General features: G+C 41.9%; 1 protein-coding gene across 1 annotated transcript in view; it reads left to right on the top strand.

The window, feature by feature from the left end:
* LOC124802854 (protein CASC3) overlaps window positions 1-26,176 on the top strand; it is a 110,822-nt gene that overhangs the window by 12,414 nt on the left and 72,232 nt on the right. The window contains exon 2 of the mRNA XM_047263877.1: window positions 17,802-17,972. Coding sequence (XP_047119833.1) covers window positions 17,802-17,972 — 171 coding nt within the window. The remainder of the gene's footprint in view (window positions 1-17,801; window positions 17,973-26,176) is intronic.

Below are 26,176 nucleotides of genomic sequence, written 5' to 3'. Positions count from 1 at the left end.
TGCCCTCCAATGCTAAATTTGTGATCCCTTGACGCCTCAAAACATGTCCTACCAATCGATCCCTTCTTCTAGTCAAGTTGGGCCACAAACTTCTCTTCTCCCCAATCCTATTCAATACCTCCTCATTAGTCACGTGATCTACCCACCTTATCTTCAGCATTCTTCTGTAGCACCACATTTCGAAAGCTTCTTCTTGTCCAAACCAGTTATCGTCCATGTTTCACTTCCATACATGGCTACACTCCATACAAATACTTTCAGAAACGACTTCCTGACACTTAAATGTATACTCGATGTTAACAAATTTCTCTTCTTCAGAAACGTTTTCCTTGCCATTGCCAGTCTACATTTTATATCCTCTCTACTTCGACCATCATCAGTTATTTTGCTCCCCAAATAGCAAAACTCCTTTACTACTTTAAGTGTCTCATTTCCTAATCTAATTCCCTCAGCATCACCCGACTTAATTCGACTACATTCCATTATCCTCGTTTTGCTTTTGTTGATGTTCATCTTATATCCTCCTTTCAAGACACTGTCCATTCCGTTCAACTGCTCTTCCAAGTCCTTTGCTGTCTCTGACAGAATTACAATGTCATCGGCGAGCCTCAAAGTTTTTACTTCTTCTCCATGAATTTTAATACCTACTCCGAATTTTTCTTTTGTTTCCTTTACTGCTTGCTCAATATACAGATTGAATAACATCGGGGAGAGGCTACAACCCTGTCTCACTCCTTTCCCAACCACTGCTTCCCTTTCATGCCCCTCGACTCTTATAACTGCCATCTGGTTTCTGTACAAATTGTAAATAGCCTTTCGCTCCCTGTATTTTGCCCCTGCCACCTTCAGAATTTGAAAGAGAGTATTCCATTTAACATTGTCAAAAGCTTTCTCTAAGTCTACAAATGCTAGAAACGTAGGTTTGCCTTTTCTTAATCTTTCTTCTAAGATAAGTCGTAAGGTCAGTATTGCCTCACGTGTTCCAACATTTCTACGGAATCCAAACTGATCTTCCCCGAGGTTGGCTTCTACCAGTTTTTCCATTCGTCGCGTTAGTGTTTTGCAGCTGTGACTTATTAAACTGATAGTTCGGTAATTTTCACATATGTCAACACCTGCTTTCTTTGGGATTGGAATTATTATATTCTTCTTGAAGTCTGAGGGTATTTCGCCTGTCTCATACATCGTGCTCACCAGATGGTAGAGTTTTGTCATGACTGGCTCTCCCGAGGCCATCAGTAGTTCTAATGGAATGTTGTCTACTCCCGGGGCCTTGTTTCGACTCAGGTCTTTCAGTGCTCTGTCAAACTCTTCACGCAGTATCTTATCTCCCATTTTGTCTTCATCTACATCTTCTTCCATTTCCATAATATTGTCCTCAAGTACATCGCCCTTGTATAAACCCTCTATATACTCCTTCCACCTTTCTGCCTTCCCTTCTTTGCTTAGAACTGGGTTGCCATCTGAGCTCTTGATATTCATACAAGTGGTTCTCTTCTCTCCAAAGGTCTCTTTAATTTTCCTGTAGGCAGTATCTATCTTACCCCTAGCGAGACAAGCCTCTACATCCTTACATTTGTCCTCTAGCCATCCCTGCTTAGCCATTTTGCACTTCCTGTCGATGTCATTTTTGAGACGTTTGTATTCCTTTTTGCCTGCTTCATTTACTGCATTTTTATATTTTCTCCTTTCATCAATTAAATTCAATATTTCTTCTGTTACCCAAGGATTTCTATTAGCCCTCGTCTTTTTACCTACTTGATCGTCTGCTGCCTTCACTACTTCATCCCTCAGAGCTACCCGTTCTTCTTCTACTGTATTTCTTTCCCCCATTCCTGTCAATTGTTCCCTTATGCTCTCCCTGAAACTCTCTACAACCTCTGGTTCTTTCAGTTTATCCAGGTCCCATCTCCTTAAGTTCCCACCTTTTTGCAGTTTCTTCAGTTTCAATCTGCAGTTCATAACCAATAGATTGTGGTCAGAATCCACATCTGCCCCAGGAAATGTCTTAAAATTTAAAACCTGGTTCCTAAATCTCTGTCCTACCATTATATAATCTATCTGATACCTTTTAGTATCTCCAGGATTCTTCCAGGTATACAACCTTCTTTTATGATTCTTGAACCAAGTGTTAGCTATGATTAAGTTATGCTCTGTGCAAAATTCTACCAGGCGGCTTCCTCTTTCATTTCTTCCCCCCAATCCATATTCACCTACTATGTTTCCTTCTCTCCCTTTTCTACTGATGAAAACCAGTCACCCATGACTATTAAATTTTCGTCTCCCTTCACTACCTGAATAATTTCTTTTATCTCGTCATACATTTCATCTATTTCTTCATCATCTGCAGAACTAGTTGGCATATAAACCTGTACTACTGTAGTAGGCATGGGCTTTGTGTCTATCTTGGCCACAATAATGTGTTCACTATGCTGTTTGTAGTAGCTAACCCGCACTCCTATTTTTTTATTCATTACTAAACCTACTCCTGCATTACCCCTATTTGATTTTGTATTTATAACCCTGTAATCACCTGACCAAAAGTCTTGTTCCTCCTGCCACCGAACTTCACTAATTCCCACTATATCTAACTTTAACCTATCCATTTCCCTTTTTAAATTTTCTAACCTACCTGCCCGATTAAGGGATCTGACATTCCACGCTCCGATCCGTAGAACGCCAGTTTTCTTTCTCCTGATAACGAGATCCTCCTGAGTAGTCCCCACCCAGAGATCCGAATGGGGGACTATTTTACCTCCGGAATATTGTACCCAAGAGGATGCCATCATCATTTAATCATACAGTAAAGCTGCATGTCCTCGGGAAAAATTACGGGTGTAGTTTCCCCTTGCTTTCAGCCGTTCGCAGTACCAGCACAGCAAGGCCGTTTTGGTTAATGTTACAAGACCAGATCAGTCAGTCATCCAGACTGTTGCCCCTGCAACTACTGAAAAGGCTGCTGCCCCTCTTCAGGAACCACATGTTTGTCTGGCCTCTCAACAGATACCCCTCCGTTGTGGTTGCACCTACGGTACGGCCATCTGTATCGCTGAGGCATGCAAGCCTCCCCACCAACGGCAAGGTCCATGGTTCATGGGGTGCAAAGGTGATTAAATTTATGAAATTCAAAGGTGATTAAATTTCATAAATGTGCACATCCCCAAACATGTGCTGTGGTGGTTACTTTGCATTCAAGTAAGACTCTAATACACTGTTCCACATTGTACTTTTAAAAACATGTTGCTGTTGTCTTCAGTCCTGAGACTGGTTTGATGCAGCTCTCCATGCTACTCTAGCCTGTGCAAGCTTCTTCATCTCCCAGTACTTAACTCCAACCTACATCCTTCTGAATCTGCTTAGTGTATTCATCTCTTGGTCTCCCTCTACAATTTTTACCCTCCATGCTGCCCTCCAATGCTAAATTTGTGATCCCTTGATGCCTCAGAACATGTCCTACCAACCGGTCCCTTCTTCTCGTCAAGTCGTGCCACAAACTCCTTTTCTCCTCAATTCTATTCAATACCTCCTCATTAGTTATGTGATCTACCCATCTAATCTTCAGCATTCTTCTGTAGCACCACATTTCGAAAGCTTCTATTCTCTTCTTGTCCAAACTATTTAAAAACATAGGACACCCAGAATGTTATATATGGTTATGAAAATATGTATGTTTAAAGACAACAAATGCGCTTTGCACTTGTCTGTCACAGCTATGGAAACAAGTACTTTCGACAAACCACCTCACAGAGGCAGTTCCTTGAGAATTAATCACATATTACTAAGGTTCAGTTCCTGTAATGAGATGCCAAGTGATTATTAGGACACAGAAGTTTTTTTTTTTTTTAACTACAAGCTTCTGAGACAGAAGAATGACGCAGAAATTTAATACAGTATCTATGCTTCAAAATGACAGCTACAACAAGAAGAATTTGTGTCACAAACAATTTGGCAATTCACCTTGTCGTATTTTCAGACAGTTTGTTTACTGATGTACAGTTGCTTGATATCGCAGAATGTTCCACAACACTACTGGCCAATGGAATGAACACTTACTAACACTGTACCTGTCTTATATATATAGAGGGAAACATTCCACGTGGGAAAAATATATCTAAAAACAAAGATGATGTGACTTACCAAATGAAAGCGCTGGCAGGTCGATAGACACACAAACAAACCCAACACACACACAAAATTCAAGCTTTCGCAACCAACGGTTGCTTCATCAGGAAAGAGGGAAGGAGACGGAAAGACGAAAGGATGTGGATTTTAAGTGAGAGGGTAAGGAGTCATTCCAATCCCAGGAGCGGAAAGACTTACCTTAGGGGGAAAAAAAGGACAGGTATACACTCGCGCACACACACACATATCCATTCGCACATACACAGATACAAGCAGACATTTGTAAAGGCAAAGAGTCTGGGCAGAGATGTCAGTCGAGGCGGAAGTAAAGAGGCAAAGATGTTGTTGAAAGACAGGTGAGGTATGAGCGGCGGCAACTTGAAATTAGCGGAGGTTGAGGCCTGGCGGATGACGAGAAGAGAGGATATACTGAAGGGCAAGTTCCCATCTCCGGAGTTCTGACAGGTTGGTGTTAGTGGGAAGTATCCAGATAACCCGGACGGTGTAACACTGTGCCAAGATGTGCTGGCCGTGCACCAAGGCATGTTTAGCCACAGGGTGATCCTCATTACCAACAAACACTGTCTGCCTGTGTCCATTCATGCGAATGGACAGTTTGTTGCTGGTCATTCCCACATAGAAAGCTTCACAGTGTAGGCAGGTCAGTTGGTAAATCGCGTGGGTGCTTTCACACGTGGCTCTGCCTTTGATCGTGTACACCTTCCGGGTTACAGGACTGGAGTAGGTGGTGGTGGGAGGGTGCATTGGACAGGTTGTACACCGGGGCGGTTACAAGGGTAGGAGCCAGATGGTAAGGAAGGTGGTTTGGGGATTTCGTAGGGATGAACTAAGAGGTTACGAAGGTTAGGTGGACAGCGGAAAGACACTCTTGGTGGAGTGGGGAGGATTTTATGAAGGATGGATCTCATTTCAGGGCAGGATTTGAGGAAGTTGTATCCTTGCTGGAGAGCCACATTCAGAGTCTGATCCAGTCCCAGAAAGTATCCTGCCACAAGTGGGGCACTTTTGTGGTTCTTCTGTGGGAGGTTCTGGGTTTGAGGGGATGAGGAAGTGGCTCTGGTTATTTGCTTCTGTACCATGTCGGGAGGGTAGTTGCGGGATGTGAAAGCTGTTTTCAGGTTGTTGGTGTAATGGTTCAGGGATTCCGGACTGGAGCAGATTCATTTGCCACAAAGACCTAGGCTGTAGGGAAGGGACCGTTTGATGTGGAATGGGTGGCAGCTGTCATAATGGAGGTACTGTTGCTTGTTGGTGGGTTTGATGTGGACGGACGTGTGAAGCTGGCCATTGGACAGACGGAGGTCAACGTCAAGGAAAGTGGCATGGGATTTGGAGTAGGACCAGGTGAATCTGACGGAACCAAAGGAGTTGCCTCACGTGTTCCAACATTTGTATGGAATCCAAACTGATCTTCCCCGAGGTCAGCTTCTACTAGTTTTTCCGTTCGTCTGTAAAGAATTCGTGTTAGTATCTTGCAGCCGTGACTTATTAAACTGATAGTTCGGTAATTTTCACATCTGTCAACACCTGCTTTCTTTGGGATTGGAATTGTTATATTCAGTCTGAGGGTATTTCGCCTGTCTCATACATCTTGCTCACCAGATGGTAGAGTTTTGTCAGGACTGGCTTTCCCAATTCTGTCAGTAGTTCTAATGGAATGTTGTCTACTCCCGGGGCCTTGTTTCGACTCAGGTCTTTCAGTGCTCTGTCAAACTCTTCACGCAGTATCATATCTCCCAATTTGTTTTCATCTACATCCTCTTCCATTTCCATAATATTGTCCTCAAGTACATCGCCCTTGTGTAGACCCTCTATATACTCCTTCCATCTTTCTGCTTTCCCCTCTTTGCTTAGAACTGGGTTTCCATCTGAGCTCTTGATATTCATACAAGTGGTTCTCTTTTCTCCAAAGGTCTCTTTAATTTTTCTGTAGGCATTATCTATCTTACCCCTAGTGAGATAAGCCTCTACATCCTTACATTTGTCCTCCAGCCATCCCTGCTTAGCCATTTTGCACTTCGTGTTGATCTCATTTTTGAGACGTTTGTATTCCTTTTTGCCTGCTTCATTTACTATATTTTTATATTTTCTCCTTTCATCAATTAAATTCAGTATTTCTTCTGTCACCCAAGGAATTCTACTAGCCCTCATCTTTTTACCTACTTGATCCTCTGCTGCCTTCACTACTTCATCCCTCAAAGCTACCCATTCTTCTTCTACTGTATTTCTTTCCCCCCTCCTTGTCAATTGTTCCCTTATGGTTCTTTCAGTTTATCCAGGTCCCATCTCCTTAAATTCCCACCATTCTGTAGTTTCTTTAGTTTTAATCTACAGCTCATAACCAATAGATTGTGGTCAGAGTCAACATCTGCCCCTGGAAATGTCTTACAATTTAAAACCTGGTTCCTAAATCTCTGTCTTACCATTATATAATCTATCTGATACCTTTTAGTATCTCCAGGATTCTTCCATGTATACAACCTTCTTTTATGATTCTTGAACCAAGTGTTAGCTATGATTAAGTTATGCTCTGTACAAAATTCTACCAGACGGCTTCCTCTTTCATCTCTTAGCCCCAATCCATGTTTACCTACTACGTTTCCTTCTCTCCCTTTTCCTACTGACGAATTCCAGTCACCCATGATTTTTAAATTTATCGTCTCCCTTCATTATCTGCATAATTTCTTTTATTTCATCATACATTTCTTCAAATTCTTCGTCATCTGCAGAGCTAGTCGGCATATAAACTTTAACTTATCCATTTCCCTTTTTAAATTTTCTAACCTACCTGCTCGATTAAGGGATCTGACATTCCATGCTCCGATCCGTAGAACGCCAGTTTTCTTTCTCCTGATAACGACATCCTCCTGAGTAGTCCCCGCCCGGAGATCCAAATGGGGGTCTATTTTACCTCCGGAATATTTTACCCAAGAGGATGCCATCATCATTTAACCATACAGTAAAGCTGCATGTCCTCGGGAAAAATTACGGGTGTAGTTTCCCCTTGCTTTCAGCCGTTCGCGGTACCAGCACAGCAAGGCCGTTTTGGCTAGTGTTACTAGGCCAGATCAGTCAGTCATCCAAACTGTTGCCCCTACAACTACTGAAAAGGCTGCTGCCCCTCTTCAGGAACCACATGTTTGTCTGGCCTCTCAACAGATACCCCTCCGTTGTGGTTGCACCTACGGTACGGCTATCTGTATCGCTGAGGCACGCAAGCCTCCCCACCAACGCAAAGTCCATGGTTCATGGGGATCTATAGAGAAATGTCAAAGATAGAAAATTGTAGCGAAGTACAGGAAGACCTGTAGTTTCTCTACGCTTGTTCCAGGGATTGTCAGTTGACACTTTCGTGCCCTGCAGTGGTTGATGATTCCCAGATAGTGTGTAAGTCATGCCTTATTAGATGCATCACCGGTGTGATGTAAAGCCTTATATGCCTCCCCTGATGCAGTGTTTTAAGTGCTGGAAGTTCGGCCGTATGTCTTCCCGCTGTACGTCCAGCGTCACATGTTGAGATTGCAGACGCCCATCACATCCCAATACTCTATCTGTGTCAACTGTGGAGAGCACCATTCGCCTTGCTTGCCTGAGTGCAGGATTCTACAGAAAGAAAGGAAAATCGTGGAGTACAAGACCCTGGACAGGCTGACCTACACTACGGCTAAGAGAAAGTTTGAACGCCTGCATCCTGTGTGCATGATATCATCTTATGCTGCCGCTACATCAGTTCTGGCACCATCAGCTCCGCCAACCCAGGTCACCTCTCGGAGCCGGAATTCTACACCTGCCCCTTGATGATGGGGGGGCATTTCCCTCCATGTTGCTCCTGCACCACCTACTTCGAGAGCAACACCCCCCCCCCCCCCCCTCCGCCCCCTCCCGGCCCATCCCCCTACCGCCCCCCCCCCCCAAATGGGACACATCCGTCCCCACTTCTAAGCCAGAGGAGCATAAGTCTTCTTTGGCTTCTCTCGCTGGGAAGGGGTCCCTTGGGTCACTCCCTTCCCTGGTTTCTTCTAGTGGCAAAGATGACACCCACCAGTGGCTGAAGAGCCCAAAAGCAGCTGGTCATAGGGCTTCAGGCTCACCCTCAGTCCCGGCGACTGAGCCAGTGAAGTCGTCCCACTCGGGGAAACCCAAGGAGCAGCAAGATAAATCCAAAAAAAAAACCCTAAGTCCAAGGAAATTGTGGTGGCACCCACACCACCGCTACCTACAAGCTCTGTGGCTGAGGATGGGGTGGAGATTTTGGAATCCGCTGAGGACCTAGATCTTGCCAGACCCTCAGATGCAATGGACATAAACTGCTCAAGATATAAATCGGTGGCAGCAGGTGACTGTGAGGCATAAACTGCCTCATTGAATGTTCCATGCCTTCCCAGTCTCATGATGTCATCCTCAAGTGGAATTGTTGCGGTTTTTTCCACCACCTGACTCAGATACGGCAACTGTTAAGCTTTACACCTGCTATCTGCATTGCCCTCCAGGAAACCTGGTTCCCAGCAATGTGGACCCCTGCCCTTCGCAACTATAAGAGATATTACAGGAACTGTAGCGACTATAATCGAGTGTCAGGTGGAGTTTGCGTTTATGTCCTAAACTCAGTCTGTAGTGAACATGTGCCCCTTCAAAGCCCTCTTGAAGCTATGGCTGTCAGAATAAAGATGACGCAGAAAATAACTGTCTGCAATGTATATCTTCCTTCAGATAGTGCAGTACCCCTGACTGTATTAGCTGCACTGATTGATCTACTCCCTAAACCTTTCGTACTTCAGGGAGATTTTAATGCCTGTAACCCCTTGTGGGATGGTACCATGCTTACTGGCCGAGGCAGAGATGTCGAAACTTTACTGACGCAATTCGACCTCTGACTCTTAAATACTGGGGCCGATACACATTTGAGTGTGGCTCGTGGTAGTTACTCAGCCATTCATTTATCAATTTGCAGCCCAGGACTTCTCCCATCTGTCCACTGGAGAGCACATGACGACCTGTGTGGTAGTAACCCATCTTCCTGTCACTGCCCCAGCGACAGGGAGGAGTGTCGGTGAGCTCTACAGTGGCATAAGCGGCACCCTTCCCTGGGGCACCTCATAGCTTTTAAATGGCTCCGTGCCCGTGTTCGCTACCTTATCAGACAACGGAAGAAGGAGTGTTGGGAGAGATACGTCTCCACCATTGGGTGCCACACGTCACCTTCCCAAGTCTGGACAAAGATCAAACGTCTTTTCAGGTACCAGGCCCCAACAGCTGTCCCCGGTGTTACCATAAATGGCGAGTTACGTACCGACGCAAATGCGATTGCCGAGCACTTTGCTCGAACCTCTGCGTGAGAGAATTACCCGCCAGCCTTACGCACTCAAACAGCGGCTGGAAGGGAACATCCTCTCATTCACTACATGCTGCAGTAAATTCTATAACGTCCCATTTACAGATTGGGAGCTCCTCAGTGCCCTTGCACATTGCCCCGACACAGCTCCTGAGCCTGATTGCATCCACAGCCAGACGATTAAACATCTCTCATCTGACTACAAGCGACATTTTCTCGTCATCTTCAACTGGATCTGGTGTGATGACGTCTTTCCTTCGCAATGGCAGGAGAGCACCATCATTCTGTTGCTCAAACCCAATAAAAACTACTTGATGTGGATAGCTATTGGTCCATCAGCCTCACCAACGTTCTTTGTAAGCTGCTGGAACGTATGGTATGTCGGCAGTTGGGTTGGGTCCTGGAATCAGGTGGCTTGCTGGCTCCATGTCAGGGCGGCTTCCGCCAGGGTCGCTCTACCACTGATAATCTTGTGTCCATCTAGTCTGCATCCGAACAGCCTTTTCCAGACGGCAACACTTGATTGCTGTCTTTTTTTGACTTACGTAAAGCATACGACACAACTTGGCGACGTCATATCCTTGCCACATTTGTATGAGTGGGGTCTCCGGGGATCACTCCAGATTTTTATCCAAAACTTCCTATCGCTCCGTACTTTCCATGTCCAAGTTGGTGACTGCCATAGTTCCATCCATATCCAGGAGAATGGAGTCCCGCAGGGCTCTGTATTGAGTCTCTCTCTATTTTAAGTGGCCATTAACGGTCTAGCAGCAGCTGTCGGGCCCTCCGTCTCACCTTCTCTGTATGCAGATGACTTCTGCATTTCGTACTGCTGCTCCAGTGATGCTGTTACTAAGCGGTGCCTCGAGGGAGCCATCCACAAGGCATAGTCGTGGGCTCTAGCCAACGGCTTCCAGTTTTCAGCCGCAAAATCATGTGTCATGCACTTCCATCAGTGTCATACCATTCATCTGGAACCCGCACTTTACCTTAATGACAATCCACTCACTGTGGTGTAGACACACAAATTCGTAGGACTGGTTTTCGATGCTCAATTGACTTGGCTCCCTCATCTTCATCAGCTTAAGCAGAAGTGCTGGCAGCACTTCAATGCCCTCCGTTGCCTGAGCAACACCAATTGGGCTGCAGATCGCTGTACGCTGCTGCAGCTCTACAGAACCCTTGTCCAATCCCGAATTGACTGTGGGAGTGTGGTTTATGGTTCGGCAGCACCAATTGGGCTGCAGATCGCTGTACGCTGCTGTAGCTCTACAGAACCCTTGTCCAATCCCGAATTGACTGTGGGAGTGTGGTTTATGGTTCAGCAGCGCCTTCGGCATTGCATTTACTTGACCCTGTGCACCACTGTGGGGTTCAATTAGCGACAGGAGCTTTTAGGACAAGTCCGGTGACCAGTGTACTGGTGGAGGCTGGTGTCCCTCCCCTGCAGATCATATGTGCGCACCTGCTCGCCAGCTATGCAGCATACATTCATAGTTCCCCTGAGCATCCGAATTACCATCTCGTTTTCCCGCCCATGGCATCTCCCTCATGAATGTCCCAGATCGGGGCTAACCATTGTGGTTCATGTGCGGTCCCTTCTCTCTGAACTGGAGTCCTTCCCTTTACCACCCCTACTTGCTGTCTGTTCACGTATGCCTCCATGGTGTACGCCTCGGCTGCAGCTTTGTCTGGACCTTTTGCATGGCCCTAAGGACTCAGTTAACCCCGCCACTCTCCGCTGTCACTTCCTCTTGATTCTTTATGTGTTCCGAAGCTCTGAAGTGGTTTACACCGACGGCTCAATGGCTGACGGTCACATAGGTTTCGCATATGTTCATCGAGGACATGTTGAGCAGCACTCCTTGCCAGTTGGCTGCTGTGTTTCCACTGCAGAGCTGGCGGCCATACTTCGTGCTCTTGAGTACATCTGCTCATGCCCTGGCAACTCATTCTCCTGTGTACTGACTCACTGAGCAGCCTACAAGCTATCGACCAGTGCTACCCTCGCCACCCTCTGGTAGCGTCCATTCAGGAGTCCATCTATGCCCTGGAACAATACCTCCGTTTCGTGGTGTTTGTGTGGACCCCAGAACCGTCGGAATCCCCGGCAATGAACTCACCTACAGGCTGCCCAAGCAGGCGATGCGGAAACCGCTTCTGGAGATAGGCATCTCCGAAGCTGACCTGCGTTCTTTCTTACACTGCAGGGTTTTCCAGCTTTGGCAGACGGATTGGCATAACAGCATGCACAACAATCTGCATGTCATTAAGCAGACTATGAGTGTGTGGAAGTCTTCCATGCAGACCTCTCGCAGGGAATCAGTTGTCCTCTGCCGGCTCCACATTGGCCATACGTGGCTAACGCATGGTTGCCTACTCTGTTGCAAGGACCCATCTCAGTGGCGCTGTGGCTCCGAAATGACAGTCGTCCACCTCTTCCTGGACTGCCCACTTTTAGATGCTCTGCGGCAGGCTTTTAACTTTCCCAGCGCCCTGCCTTCGGTGTTGGGTGACAATGCCTCCACAGCAGCTTTAATTTTATCCGTGAGAGTGGGTTTTATACTTCTATGTAGGTTTTAGCGCATGTCCTTTGTCCCTCCGTGTCCTCCACCCTAGTGCTTTTAGGGTGGAGATCTTAATGTGTTGCAGAGTGGCTGGCTTTCCCTTTTTATTCACATGGTTGGCCAGCCACTGTAATCTGCTTTCATGTTTTACTCCCTTCTGTTTCTAGTGTCTCTCTGTTGTTTTCTTGTCCTCTTTTTGTTCCTTTTAGTATTCGTTGCCTTCCCTTTGTTCTTGTGGCTTTTCCTTTCTTTCCGTTTTGTGTTATATGTTTCATCTGTTTTATTCTCACCTTTGTGGTATTGTTTTATTTGGAACAAGGGACCGATGACCTCGTAGTTTGGTCCCTTCTCTCTCTTTAAACAAACCAACCAACCATACTGAACAGAATTGGGGAGAAGAGGGATTTGTGGCACAACTTGACTAGAAGAACAGATCAATTGGTAGGACACATTATGAGGCACCAAGGGATCTTCAGTTTAGTATTGGAGGGCAGCTTATAGGGTAAAAATCACAGAGGGAGACTGAGAGATGATTGCACTAAGCAGATTGAGAAGGATGTAGATTGCAGAAGTTACTTGAAGAAGCTTGCACAGGATAGAGTAGCACGGAGAGCTGCATCAAACCAGTCTCTGGACTGAAGACCACAACACACCAGTGTTAACCTTGATTTTCTTTCCAAACTGAGTTTCATGCAAGTTACAAGTTTTTGTTTTGTCCTTAGAAAATATATACTTCTGAAATGAAAAAGTTATCTTCAGACAACTAAAAATACCGCACTCCTTCTAACTACACAAGGTTCATTTGAGATAAATCAACTTGAGTTAACGCCAGAGCATTTTCAGCCATCTTTCTATTGGTTGGATGATATTTGTGATAGTGTTTGCCATAAAATGTTAAGAAGGAACCAGGAATATTCCACTTCTAAAGAACCCTGGCACATATACTTAATTATGAAACAGACTAAAAAGTATGTTTAATAAACATACCAGGAAGCATAATAGACAATGATGAAAATATCAGAGTGCATGATATGGAACATTTTAAGATTTTAGTGATAATCTCATTTTTCGGATCTGAAAACATGGGAAGTTCAAACGTGTTTTAGGATACTGAGGCCCGGAAACAAACAGTTGTTGTGTCCTGCTACTAGTGCCAGTGAATGTGAACGCCGAGTGTAGTGTCGCTATGTATGTGCATTTAAATCGACTGCCAACTGTATCAGCTCAGGTCGGTTCCTAGAGGCCACCACTAGATAGTGTGCACAGTCTCTACTGCGCCATGTATCTGCGACTTGCATCTGTATATGCACGGAGCAGTGCTGACTCTTCTCACTATGTTCTTTTAGTTTGTACCACTCACATCAGTTCTGTGTATCACTTATGGTGCACCTTCTTTATGTTTCTTTTGTATTGTTGTGTGTAGAGTCATGAGAGGCTTATTTCCAGTATTGTTCAGAGGCTTGTGAATAAAGCCGTATTTGTGCTACCTGGATCGGTTTTATGTATTATGTGCTTATTAACAACAGGGGCCACGTACAACACCAAGGAGTGGACAGTCATATAATGGTGATATCACCAACAAGATGTCTTCTGGTAAATGAGATTTTACGTGACTGATCAACATGATCTTCAATCCATACATTCTATTGTGGTACTTGCGAGTAAATCTGTGGGACTGCTTTGTGATATACCCTTTGAATCTCCTTCAGTTTTCTTTTAATGTATTGTTCATAGGTAGGACCATATCTCTAGTTTTGTAAAACGAACCGATCTTGCCAAGATGGTCAGTGAAATATGTTTCTCGTTTGTGTCTAATGGCATTGTATTGATTTACTTTAGTTGTAGGGCTACAAGATATTCACAAAAATTCCTACAAGCTGCATAGAGAAAACATTAGATTTGAATTGGGCTAGGGAACCAGCCAGCTTTAGAAATAGACGGGGCGAAAATGGACCATTTGCAAGTTGTGAAAAAATATACATTGGAGTAACTGCCACAAGTTCGCCACTCTCTGTGGGTTTCATAGATTTTGAAAAAGCTTCTGTTTCTAATTCAGCTAAACCTGTTCCGTCAGCCTTTGGGGAACAAAGGCATTGATTCTGAACAATATATAATTCAGTTGTACAGCTTTCTGCTAGCTTCGTCATGATGATAAAAATACAGAATTGAAAGAGGAGTAAAGCAAGGAAATTTTACATCACCATAGATATTGACACTAGTTCTAAAGTAATTCATATGATTGTAGAGTAAGATAATTCAACTAAGAAACAAAGCAGCAATTGGCCTACTTGGTAATGGAACATTTCTGAATGACATTTGATTTACAGATGACATTGTACTGTTTGCCTCCAGTGGCAGATGAACTTCAACAACTAATGGAAGAATTAATGGGAACAAGGTTGAAAGTAGGGCTGAAAATCAATTACTATCAGACAAAACAAAAATTGTAGCCAATATATGAGTATATAGCAAGGGAACTAGTAAAAGTTAAGCATTGTTGTTGTTGTGGTCTTCAGTCCTGAGACTGGTTTGATGCAGCTCTCCATGCTACTCCATCCTGTGCAAGCTTCTTCATCTCCCAGTACCTACTGCAACCTACATCCTTCTGAATCTGCTTAGTGTACTGATCTCTTGGTCTCCCTCTATGATTTTTACCCTCCACGCTGCCCTCCAATGCTAAATTTGTGATCCCTTGATGCCTCAAAACATGTCCTACACAACTTGACTAGAAGAAGTTAAGCATGTGTTATAGAAAAAGCTGAGTTTGTGCATTTAGGGCAGGTGAAGAAAGCAACTGGATGCATAGCAAAAGCAATAAACGGAGAAGCAAAACTGGTCTGGAGTGCTTTTGGTAAACTAAATAAGCTTTCCAAAAGTAAGATTCCAATTTGTCCAAAAAAGGAAAGCATACCATATGTTTTTATCGCCAGTTTTCACTTATTATTATGAATCTTGGACTTTTAATGCAAAAACTGTTCAAAACCAAGGCTTATTCTGAGAAATGGAGCAGAGAATGCTGGAGTTTAATAATAATGACAGGAAAACTATGAGTTGGGGAACAATCAGGAGTAGGTGACATAGGTAGGGCTGTAATGGGAGTCGAATGCAGTTGGGGGGACTTGTTGCCTGGTGAATGGGTCTTTGTCTTTTCTTATCTCTTGGTACCTTACAGAGGTGATATCCTAGTGGAATGGGTGTAGCTGACTTTAGAAAACATATGAGAATAATTTGTGGATTTCTATATCTGAAGGTTGTAAAAACTGGAATAATCCAGAGCTGGTCTAATGCAGCAGTGTGTACCAAGTGACAGCTGATTGCTGTTATGATAAGGCTCTCTCTCTCTCTCTCTCTCTCTCTCTCTCTCTCTCTCTCTCTCTCTCACTCACTTCCATTAGAGTCTCTTTTCTTGATTGACTCTGTGCAGAGTATGTATCTCAGGCTGAATGGTCCAACTTATAATTTACATTATTTCATTAAATCTGTTCCGACTGGCTGACTGCTGCCTGAAAGGCAGTACGTGGAGCAGTCTGATTGTAGGACATGGGATCAGCATTTCTCAATCCCTCTAGCCATTATTACCAGTGGATAAATACCGATGATGTCGCTACTTCTTTATTTGAGCAGCTCTTCTTTTGGCCTCATATGAGGCTGAGTGCACCCCATTCCTGATGTACTTTCTTCAGAAAGCACACACACACACACACACACACACACACACACACACACACACACACAAACAACTTGCGCATACTTGACTGCAGTCTCTGGCTGCTGAGGCCTCAGCAGCCAGACACTGTGTCGTGTGTGTGTGTGTGTGTGTGTGTGTGTGTGTGTGTGTGCGCGCGTGTAAAGCTCACTTTCTGACAATCTTTTTGTTGTGCCTATCTGCGAGTCAGCGTCTCCACTATTATGGTCAGTAGCTACTATCCTTTTCATAATATTGTTACATTCCATCCTGGATTTACCATTGTCCAAGCTGGATAAAAGTAGTTTATGACTGATGTGATTACTTGACTCTATCAAAGTTTATTTGCAAAAGCCAGAATTGGAGAGTTTTTCTTCACAAGACATCCATGTTACAACTGCATATTTAAATTATTAGTTTACTGTGTAGCTTACCCTCTAACTGACAGAGGAGTACCATATAAAAAAACTTTCGCAAGTCCTGAAACAAGCCATTCACCTTACTGTTGTTATTAATTGTCTCATGAATCACACAAATGAGAGAAACTGCATTGCAGACACTTGTCGCTTCGGAAATTGTACATTCATAATCATAGCACTGGTTATATTTGAGAAGAGCCACCATTGAGAACAGAGAAGTCTCATAATGTCGCTGTATAGGGAACTGTCATCACTGATAGTAATTGGGTTAATTTGTTTTTCATAATTCTCATGTAATTGACTTTTCCACTGTCCAAGCTACTGAGGAACAGCTGTTACTACTATGATAATCTGGAATAAATGACAAAAAGAGCCTACTAAATGAAACAAAATTACTAGAAATTTCTTTTGTTTTGTGCAGACCAATTTTTTCACTGATATTTAGCAAGTATGTTATAACATTGAAGAACATAATAACTTCATGTTATCTATGGAGGTACTACAGGCTGTAGGAACACAATAGACATTTTGTATTGGGACACTTTACTCACCTTCAGTAGGATGGCAGCTCAAATTCCCATCTGATATTCCTGATTTAAGTTTTCTGTACTTTCCCTGAAGCTCCATAAGGCAAATAATGGATTGGTTCTTAGGAGATAGCCAAAGCAAATTTCCTTCCCTAATTCGAACTTGTGCTGTCTCTAATGACCTCATATCTGATGGATAGGATGTTAAAAAATCTTGCTGTACATTCAGTAAATAAAATTAAAATGATAGAGGCAAAAAAAAGAAAAAAAAGAAAAAGAAAAAAACTTTAAATTACAGCCACCCCATAACAAAGTATCAGCTGCTTTTACTGCTCCTAGTTTGATAACCTGAAACACATTTCGTGTAGACTAATTTGCAAGTTCCTCTAATTTTACAGTTTGTTGATAATTGTTATCAACATACTGCAATATTATATGCAACTGAGGATGACAGGATTACAGAACTTGAAGTAGTTCCTCTAAGCTACCCTTCCCATATTTTATATGCCTTTAATAACAGTGGTGTTCATATGATGTGAAGCTTTAACCTATCCTTCCCCCCCCTCCTGCACTCATTCAGTCACCTCCTTTCCCCTCACTGTGCCCCCCCCCCCCCCTCCCCCCCGCCATCATTACCTGTTCTCTTCTCCCCTACTGTTCCTGTACAGTGAACCACCGTTCCCATCCCTGTGCCATACCTCTCTCAGTTAGTATTCAGAGACACTGATTGCAGCCTGTTTTTGTGAAGTAACACATGACAGCAGGCATACAGAAATGCACAGTGTGCTCAATACTTTTTGTGATACTGTTAAAAATACTTGTAAATTTGTAACTGCTGATAGTGTGTAGAAAGGAACAAAGAAATAGTTTCATACATGTTAGTAATATATTTACGGTGTAGGGTGCAGCTGACTCTACATGCATAGAAATGAAAGTGTGATGTAGGTAAAAAAATGTAGGAAACAAACTAAAACAGTTACATACATCTCTTGAAGACTTGTTCTATCTTGTCATGAAGTTTATGGGTAGTCTTTTTACTTACTTTTCACTATCCTGATACCTAAACTCTAATAAAATTACTGTTTGCCTTAAAATGATCATACTATGAAGCTTCTTCCATTTTTCCAGGAAACAGATGGCACAATAAGTACTGAAGGTCAAAAATCTTACGAATATGATGGAACAGTGGATAATGATGGTGATGACTCCAGATCAGATTGTTCGCCCCCAAGGGATGGAGATGATGGAGACAGTGACAGTATTGTAATTGAATATGAAAGAGAAGAAGGTGATGGACAGGTACTTATATTTCTCTACTTACATTACTTGCCAAATCTTTGTTATTTTATTTGTTCAATACTTTGAATTAATATGATATCCTGCGTCATAAATGGAAAAAAGGCAGTTCTGAAAAGTTTCTGTATATTAGTACAAAAACTGTAGACCATCCCATTTTCGGGACATCTGCATAATTAGCTATCAAAGTGCACAATATTATTTTAGTACAGAAAACTATAATAAATATCATGAACAAAATAAAGACATTGTTTGTAATATTACTGAATATCTATTCAACAATGAAAACAATCAATTTTGACACAATAATTAAATTGGATAGATAAAAAATCTACTCACCGAGCAGCCACAGAACAGGCACATAAAAGAAGATTGTAACTAAGGAATCTTTTGGAGCCAGTGACTCCCTCTTCAGGCAGGAGGGGTGAAGGGAAAGGAATGGAGAGGTATAGGAAAAGGAGTAGATTTCAGGAAAGTCACTCAGAACCGCAGGTCAGGGGAGATGTACCGCACGGGATGAGAAGGAACGAGTCTTTTCTTCTCGTCCCATGAGGTAAGTCTCCCCTGACACCCGGTTCTGGGTGACTTTCGCATCATCTTTTCATCAATTAAGATCTTTGAATGAAATATGCCAAATTTACCAAATATCTTCTCTGCTTGTATTTCAAAGTATAACCTCAGTTTGTACTTCTTGTCACTTCTCTCTGCTTTGGAGTTGTCATTCAGGTGAACGAAAAAGCGGTACATATTTGTAGCAAGGAATACACAATAAAATTAAGGTATTGTAATAAAAAGCAATGAGTAGAAGAAAAATTACCTTTGATACCTTTACAGGATGTATACAACCTGGAAATCCGGGAAAAACCCGGGAATTTTTTCATTCAGGAGAAAACCGGGAAAAACCCGGGAATTTTTCATTGTTTTAGCTTTCGGTTAAATTTTTGTAATTTTGACTGCAGAATTGATTTTCTAGCAAAGAACGTTATCGTATCCTGCTACTGGAGAATGATACTGCAGCAATAAAATATAAACGAAAGGGAAAAAAATAAAACTTTAGTGGCAAAGGAAATGTGCAATTTACAACGAAACCCCGTGCACGCACAAGCTTCTGCAAATAGCAAAAATATGTCAAAGGCCATAGGGCGCAGACTGTAATTCTTTGTAACAATGAACTGCTTGCTATGAACATGACGTCACAACTGTTCACATTAGGTTCGTTTGACCCGTTGCCAGCTGTCTGTTGCGCATGCGCATGTGACTCGCGTATAAGCATTACCTTCTCCCGCTACTTGAAGTTTGGCTGTTAGCTGTATCGGTAGTAGCAGCAAGCAGCCAGATGCAAACGAGAAAAATTTTTCTCCCGCGCCCTAGCTGCCAGATTCGCGCTTGCACAAAGTTGTCTGAGTTGTAGTGGGGAGGGGGTTAACTTGCACGTGATCCGTGTTTATGTTAAGTGATTTCGCTGCTTCTCTCTGTTTACGGCTCCCACGTCAAATGAAAACAAAACGGATTTCTGTGGCTGTGAACTATCAAGTGAATTAAAATACATTCACATAATTACGGAGGGCAAAAATGTATTATTAATTTCAGTTTTCTGATTTTATTTTATTTCCAAGTTAGCAGCAGTCAAGCATTAATCGCCTTGCAGAACAATGAAGTTATTTTTGCAAGTTTGCTAAAGAAATTTGGCTTGATTAATCTTTCCGCTGAGGCGATCATTTTATTTGACACGAAGTGTTTCATTCTACAGTATTGGCTAGTTCCAACTGTTCACTGAATTTTAAGTGCATGTTATCATCTTTTGCCATGTATGGCATTATGCCATAATAAAGAACCAAAAATGAGATCGTATAGTACTGGTAATCCAAGAAAATTTACATCCCAAAAACCACACTAAAAAGCTTAATATCAGACGGGACCTGCTTCATTGTGAATCTGGAAAAAGCCAATTTGCACTTCAAGCTGAATTATGCATTTTAGTATGGTTTTCGAAATTCCAATGCTCCTTGGAGTATCCTCTGATGCCCTGTTTCTTTTATGGTGTAATCTAAGCTCTCTTAGTGCTTTATACACACGAACATGCGGGCTTCCTACACCACTGCAGTTGCACACGCACACTAATGTCTGTTTTCTGGTGCTCTCTGGCAACTGGTAAATCGAACCTATTTCTAACAGTCTCCGGATAGTATTGCGAAAGGTGGTTAGAAAAAGATGAATTATGTTGAGTGTGAGAAAGTGGGATGGATATCTAAATCACAGAGCGTTCGAAACTGAACAGTTTGAGGACCAGCCACTTAAAAAAATTTCGAGCCGCGAGACATTTATGTCATAATTTTAAATTTACTGGCATATTTGTGTGATGTATCTTAAAGTATAACACACGCAAAAAAAGATCAATATTACATGTGAAAGCTTAGCTTCTGTTGTAGCGTGTTAATCTTAGAGACCAATATTGTATGTGAAAGCTTAGCTTTTCTTGTAGATATATGGTACTGTGTACATTAATGTAAACCGTTAACTTTTCGTCTTGTGTGTTCGTGCTATGTAACAAGTGATGTTGCTATTGGCTGACTAAACACGTGTCCTCTGCTCTGAATAGCTGCTGTCATCGGCTGGCGATATCTCGTGGCTTGAGATATGACTTGCTTACAGAAGGACATATCAATTCGGTTTCAACGCTCCGGAAACTAACGCGCTGTGTTTGGTGCAATTCGAATTTGTACTTTCGTAATATGAAAATATGCAGCGTATATGTTGCTGCAAAACAAAGGTCTTTCCAAAACTTCTCTGCCCCGTCCTTTTTTTTTTTCCCGGGAATTTCTACGCGATTGTATAAGACGTTAACCATTCAAAGGATTGGTAAGTTTTACAGTTCCGAGGGAAAATCTACAAAAAACGTACTGTCAGTTAGCATGGAAAAAGTGTATTTTCGCCCGGGAAAAAGCATATTTTTTAAACGGGATACCAGGGAGAAATCCGGGAATTTTTTTTCCTTGTCTCCGTATACACCCTGCTTTAGTAAATATTTGTATATTGTTTCACATTGCATAATGCATTTAAATGTAAGTACAGTTATTGTTATTAATCAGTTAGTCATCTGCTCACACGGACAACACAACAACCCTTCATCAGGTGATTACAGTGTCACAATTCTGAAGTCGCTGAGGGTGGCAGCAATATGACACAGTGAACACTTAACACGAAGTGTCCCAAATGGTGCCGACTTTCAGTGACCAGTACTTGGGTGGGTTGTTGGCTAACTTATGGTGCCATTACTGTAGCTTATTTACCAATTAATAATAAGTCCAGTACACATGTGGCCCGATGAGCTGCCCCAAAATATGAGTATTGGCTTGCGAGAAAAGAATTTTTTCGACCACTGTCCTGGATATTTTGCAACATAATGTTCATTGTTCTTACCTGCTTCATTATTGTTTGTGTACATGTGTTCACATTTATACCATTTATATGTGTATTTTTTTGTGTATAGTGCACCACCTTCCATTCCAAACTCTGATGCTTTGGAGGTAAATAGGTAACATTAGCGCCATCCCCGCTGGTTATAAGTTCTGAAACGTGTGCTTCATCATGTGTCATATAGTCATTGTCCAGTGCATTTTCTTCAATGACTTCTTCATCTGTTCCCTCCATTTCCAAACAGACTATTCCTTGATGCAAGATATGTACTATCAACCTGTCATTTCTTTCCTGTCCTGTTTGATTCAGCACCACTCTACTTATCTAAATCTTCAGCAGTCTTCTGTAGCACTACATTTACAAAGCCCTTCTTTTACTTATGTGCTGTTAATTGTACACATTTCATTTCCATTCAAGGCTATTCTCCACCGAAATACTTTCATAGTAGATTTAATAACACACAAATGAATATTACACATTAACGAAAATATTTCTCTATTTCAGAAAGGCATTTCTCACTATTGCCAGGCTGGATTTTCTATCCTTCAGTTATTATCAGTTATTTTGCTTTCCAGATAGCACAATCCATCTACTAGTGGTGTTCAACATCCTGATCTGATTCCCTCAGCATCACTTGATTTAATTCAACAACATGCCATTGGCTTTGTGGTGCTTTAGATGATGGTATTCTCATAACTACTTTTCAAGACACTGTCAATTCCATTCTACTGAGTGTCCAAGTCCTTAGCCATTAGTGTGACAGAATTACAATTACAATGACATTGAAACTTCCTGGCAGATTAAAACTGTGTGCCAGACTGAGACTCGAACTCAGGACCTTTGCCTTTCGCAGGCACGTACTCTACCATCTGAGCTACCCAAGCACGAAAGGCAAAGGTCCCGCTTTCGAGTCTCGGTCCAGCACACAGTTTTAATCTGCCAGGAAGTTTCATACCGGCACATACTCCACTGCAGAGTGAAAAGATCTCATTCTGGATACAATGACATCGACAAACCTTGAAGATTTTATTCTTTATTTTAATCTTTAATCAGCTTTCCAAATTGATTGCCTTTACTGCAAAGAATCTGTAACTGGGGTAAGCCTATCCCTGTGTCAACAACAGTTTCCCCTTAATGTCCATCAACTCCCATAACTTCAGCCTGGTTTCTGCACAAATTGTAGATAATCTTATCCTCCATTTTTTGCAATTCCTACTGCCTTCAAAATTTCAAAGTATATATTCAAGTCTGTATCGTTAAAAGCTTTCTCTAAATCCACAAATGCTGGCCAAGTAAGTTTATCTTTCTTCAGACTATGTTCTAAGATAAGTCCTAGGGTTTGTATTGGCTCGTGTGTTGTAACGTGCCTGGCTGTATCCTTGTATTAGTGCCACTTAAAGTTCACGTCACAACCGGATGTACCGGTATTGAAACATTTCCTCACCCAGTAGATAGTGCGCAGTGTTCTCGACCTACCTTGCTTTGTTTATTCAATATTGTCTTCCCAGTAGCTGCATCCGTCTCGCATAAAACACACTGAAATTAAGAATCCAGGATCCTAGATTAAGTTTTCCAAAATCAAAAGTCAAGACCGTACTCATTGTTGAACATTTATGACAACCACAGTGCGATTTATTTGTTATCACTCACACATACAATACTCATGTGACCAGGCCTCTTACACTTAATCGTCACATTAGGTAGGTTAAAAACTTCCAGTCTATAACAATGTTCACAATTACACTTTTTTGATACCGACCGGAAAAATTAACCGACTTGCCGCACTTTTGCTCCATAAGAATCTGACCGAGAACTAACTGAGAACTGCACCAGCTCGGACCTTATATAGATGAGCGCTTGAATATTTGACTATTCCTGTTAATATATTATAGTTTATAATTTCCCAGGTTTAAAATGATCCTTTCTAACTGGTTTTGAAGTTAACTATTGGGTTTTATTATTTAAATAACATGAGTGAGCTGTATCAATTTAAATACGCAGAACTAACTTATGCATCCGCCGTGGGAATTCCCGACTTATAACCACGGCAGCCCTTTTTAACAATAATTTTTACATATTCAAATTTACTTAATTCTTAATTAATGCACTTACAAAGTTGAGACTGGAGTTATTTTACGTAGAAAAATAAAGGTAGCAAAAGTATCGAAACAGATCTCGGAATTATTTGGTAGTTTGGTCACAATTGGCACTGAAAGTCATACAGGCTACAGATTTTAAGTCTTAATATCTATTTAACTAATAGACTTTAGGTTAATTTAAACACTTTGCTGGAACCAGTAAAATTTAGGCTTTCTTTTGGATGCAGTCTTATAGCTGAATTCGATCTATTAGCTCACTCGAATTTTACTTAATATGTATTGCACAATATACGTCATTGTCCATAACTGTTAATAGTATGCATTTCCAATAAAACTGATTAGCTCATTACTTTCAGAATAGACATTATAATGTACCGAAATAATAGATTTTACACCGAAATAATAGATTTTACTAGGGAAAATTTATTTAAACCATTTCTGAATTCTGTACTATGAGGCTGAAGGCCACAGAATCTGTAGTCGGAATCTGAGTAGTGAAAATGAAAAAAAATAAAAGTCCATTGCTTAACTAAGTTACTGAAGGAGTGTAAAAAGTCCATTGCTTAACTAAGTTACTGAAGGAGTGTAAAACCAAAACGGGATAGCAGTGGGCAACCCTGCTTCGTTATAATGTTCACACGTCTCAGGAACCTGAATTGTTCTTCCCTGAATTTGACCTTGACGCCTCTTTCCTGTCTTCTGTAGCTCTAAAAAATGAGATACCTTTACCTCTTGTCAAGCTTTCAAGGCAGATGTTATATTTAATTTATATTGTATCTGCTCCAAGTTATGAAGTAATTGTGACCTGTACACCCCTTGAAAAAAATGCAAAACAGTCAATGATGAAATGTTGACAGCATTTCTAATTAGAGTAGATATCTTTCTCTTTTCACCAATAACAGCTGCAAAGGAGAAGAATTGAAGTCTTTCCAGAGCTACACACGGTTCTAAGGCGATCCTGCTGTGCAGGACCTCCACATAAAGAAGATAATTAAAGACGACCAAGTTACGTGAAGGGTAAATTAACACACGATACTTCAGGTGACAGATAAAGTGTGTGTGTTCCAACTCAGTTTCAAACACATAAGAAGAGTGTCAAAAACATTTCAGTTGGTAATAATAACACTTATCTGCACCTGCCTTCTTTGCATTTGGAATTATTAATTTCTTCTCGAAGCCTGGGGTGTTTTGCCTTGCTCTTGTATCTTGCATACCAGATGGAATAGTTTTGTCATGGCTGAATGTCCCCCATAATTCTGAAGGAATGTCCTCTTTCCCAGGGACTTGTTTCAACTTAGGTCCTTCTGTGCACTGTCAAATTATTCTCACAGTGTATTTCCCATCTCTTCTTCGCGACTGTCTTCCTTTATTCATAATATTATCCTAGTTTCTTTCCTTTACATAGCCCTTCCACCTTTCCAGTTTTCTTTCTTTGCTTAGTGCTGGTTTTTCATCTGAGCTCTTTATATTTTTACTATTGTTTCTCTTTTCTTCAAAGCTTTCTTTTATTTTTCCTCCAAAAGAGTAAGCCATAAGGATAGCTTCAGAGGAAGAGAAATGAGTTGTGCAGTTCAGAACTAGGTGAAAAGTAAAAAATGAGGAAGAAGGAAAACAGTAAAGAATGTAATAAAGATTTAGTAATTAAAAATATGTGAACACTATAATGACAAAATAAAAAAAGGAGTTGAGAGGGATGTGTTTATAGATGTTAAGTCCAGGAAGGTTCTGGAATGCAAGAATGTGTTTTAGGGTAAATTCTCATCCCCAGAGTAGTGGGAGAAGATCTACCTGATAAGACTTACTAGTGAAGTGTTGAGGGGTTTTGTGGTACAGCAGATACATTTGCTGCAGACACATAGGCTGTAGAGAAGCAAGCATTTCCTGCAACTACTGCACAGATATTATGCACAAACAAATCTGCTGGATACTATCCTTTTCTCACACTCTAATACAGCTCTCACTTCCAAAAAACTGTGAAGCACCATCCTTGTCACCCAGTACCACTGACGCTCTGAATGCCTCAATACACTACTCTTCCAAGGCTGTGACTGTCTGAAGTCAAGCCTTGAAGTGAGATGCTCTGTCCCTGATATCCTTCCCACATCACCCGTTGTCACCATCTTAACCTTTGTAGCACCTTAGTCAAACATTTATCTTTAACCCCAAGGTTCATACCTACGCAACCTTTCCCACTATAAAACCTGTCCCTTGCACCCACCAACAACCACATACATCAGCTGCACAAATGGTGAACCCTATAATATCAAAGACAGAGCAGCTTGAAAAAGTACACATGAAGTTTATCAACTAACTTGTCCCCTCTGCACTACTTAACTGGCCGATCGAATGAGTCAGCATTGAAGAATTGTCCTCTTTGGGTACACTCAATACCCAGCTGTTGAACAAGCTCTATAGCATGACTCAAGGAATTGAGTGCCTCCTATAACACACAGGCTGTTTGGAGATCCTCCCCACACAATACTACTTCCACTGAAGTACGGAGATGGGAGTTTCCCATAAACACATCCTTGCATCCCAACACAGTTCTGTACTTGACTTCTGTAAAGACGTCCCTCTCTTGTCTCTTTTTTCATTATGATAACTTTTTTATTTATTACATGTTGTTAACTATCTTATTTGGTGCATTTACTTTTACGTCTTCCTTCTCCTCTCTCCCCTGTTTCTTTTTTC

This window comes from Schistocerca piceifrons, chromosome 6 (genome assembly GCF_021461385.2).
Source record: "Schistocerca piceifrons isolate TAMUIC-IGC-003096 chromosome 6, iqSchPice1.1, whole genome shotgun sequence".
Taxonomy (NCBI): domain Eukaryota; kingdom Metazoa; phylum Arthropoda; class Insecta; order Orthoptera; family Acrididae; genus Schistocerca; species Schistocerca piceifrons.
The sequence above is the reverse complement of the archived record's forward strand: the minus strand, read 5'-3'. Positions and strand labels throughout refer to the sequence as shown.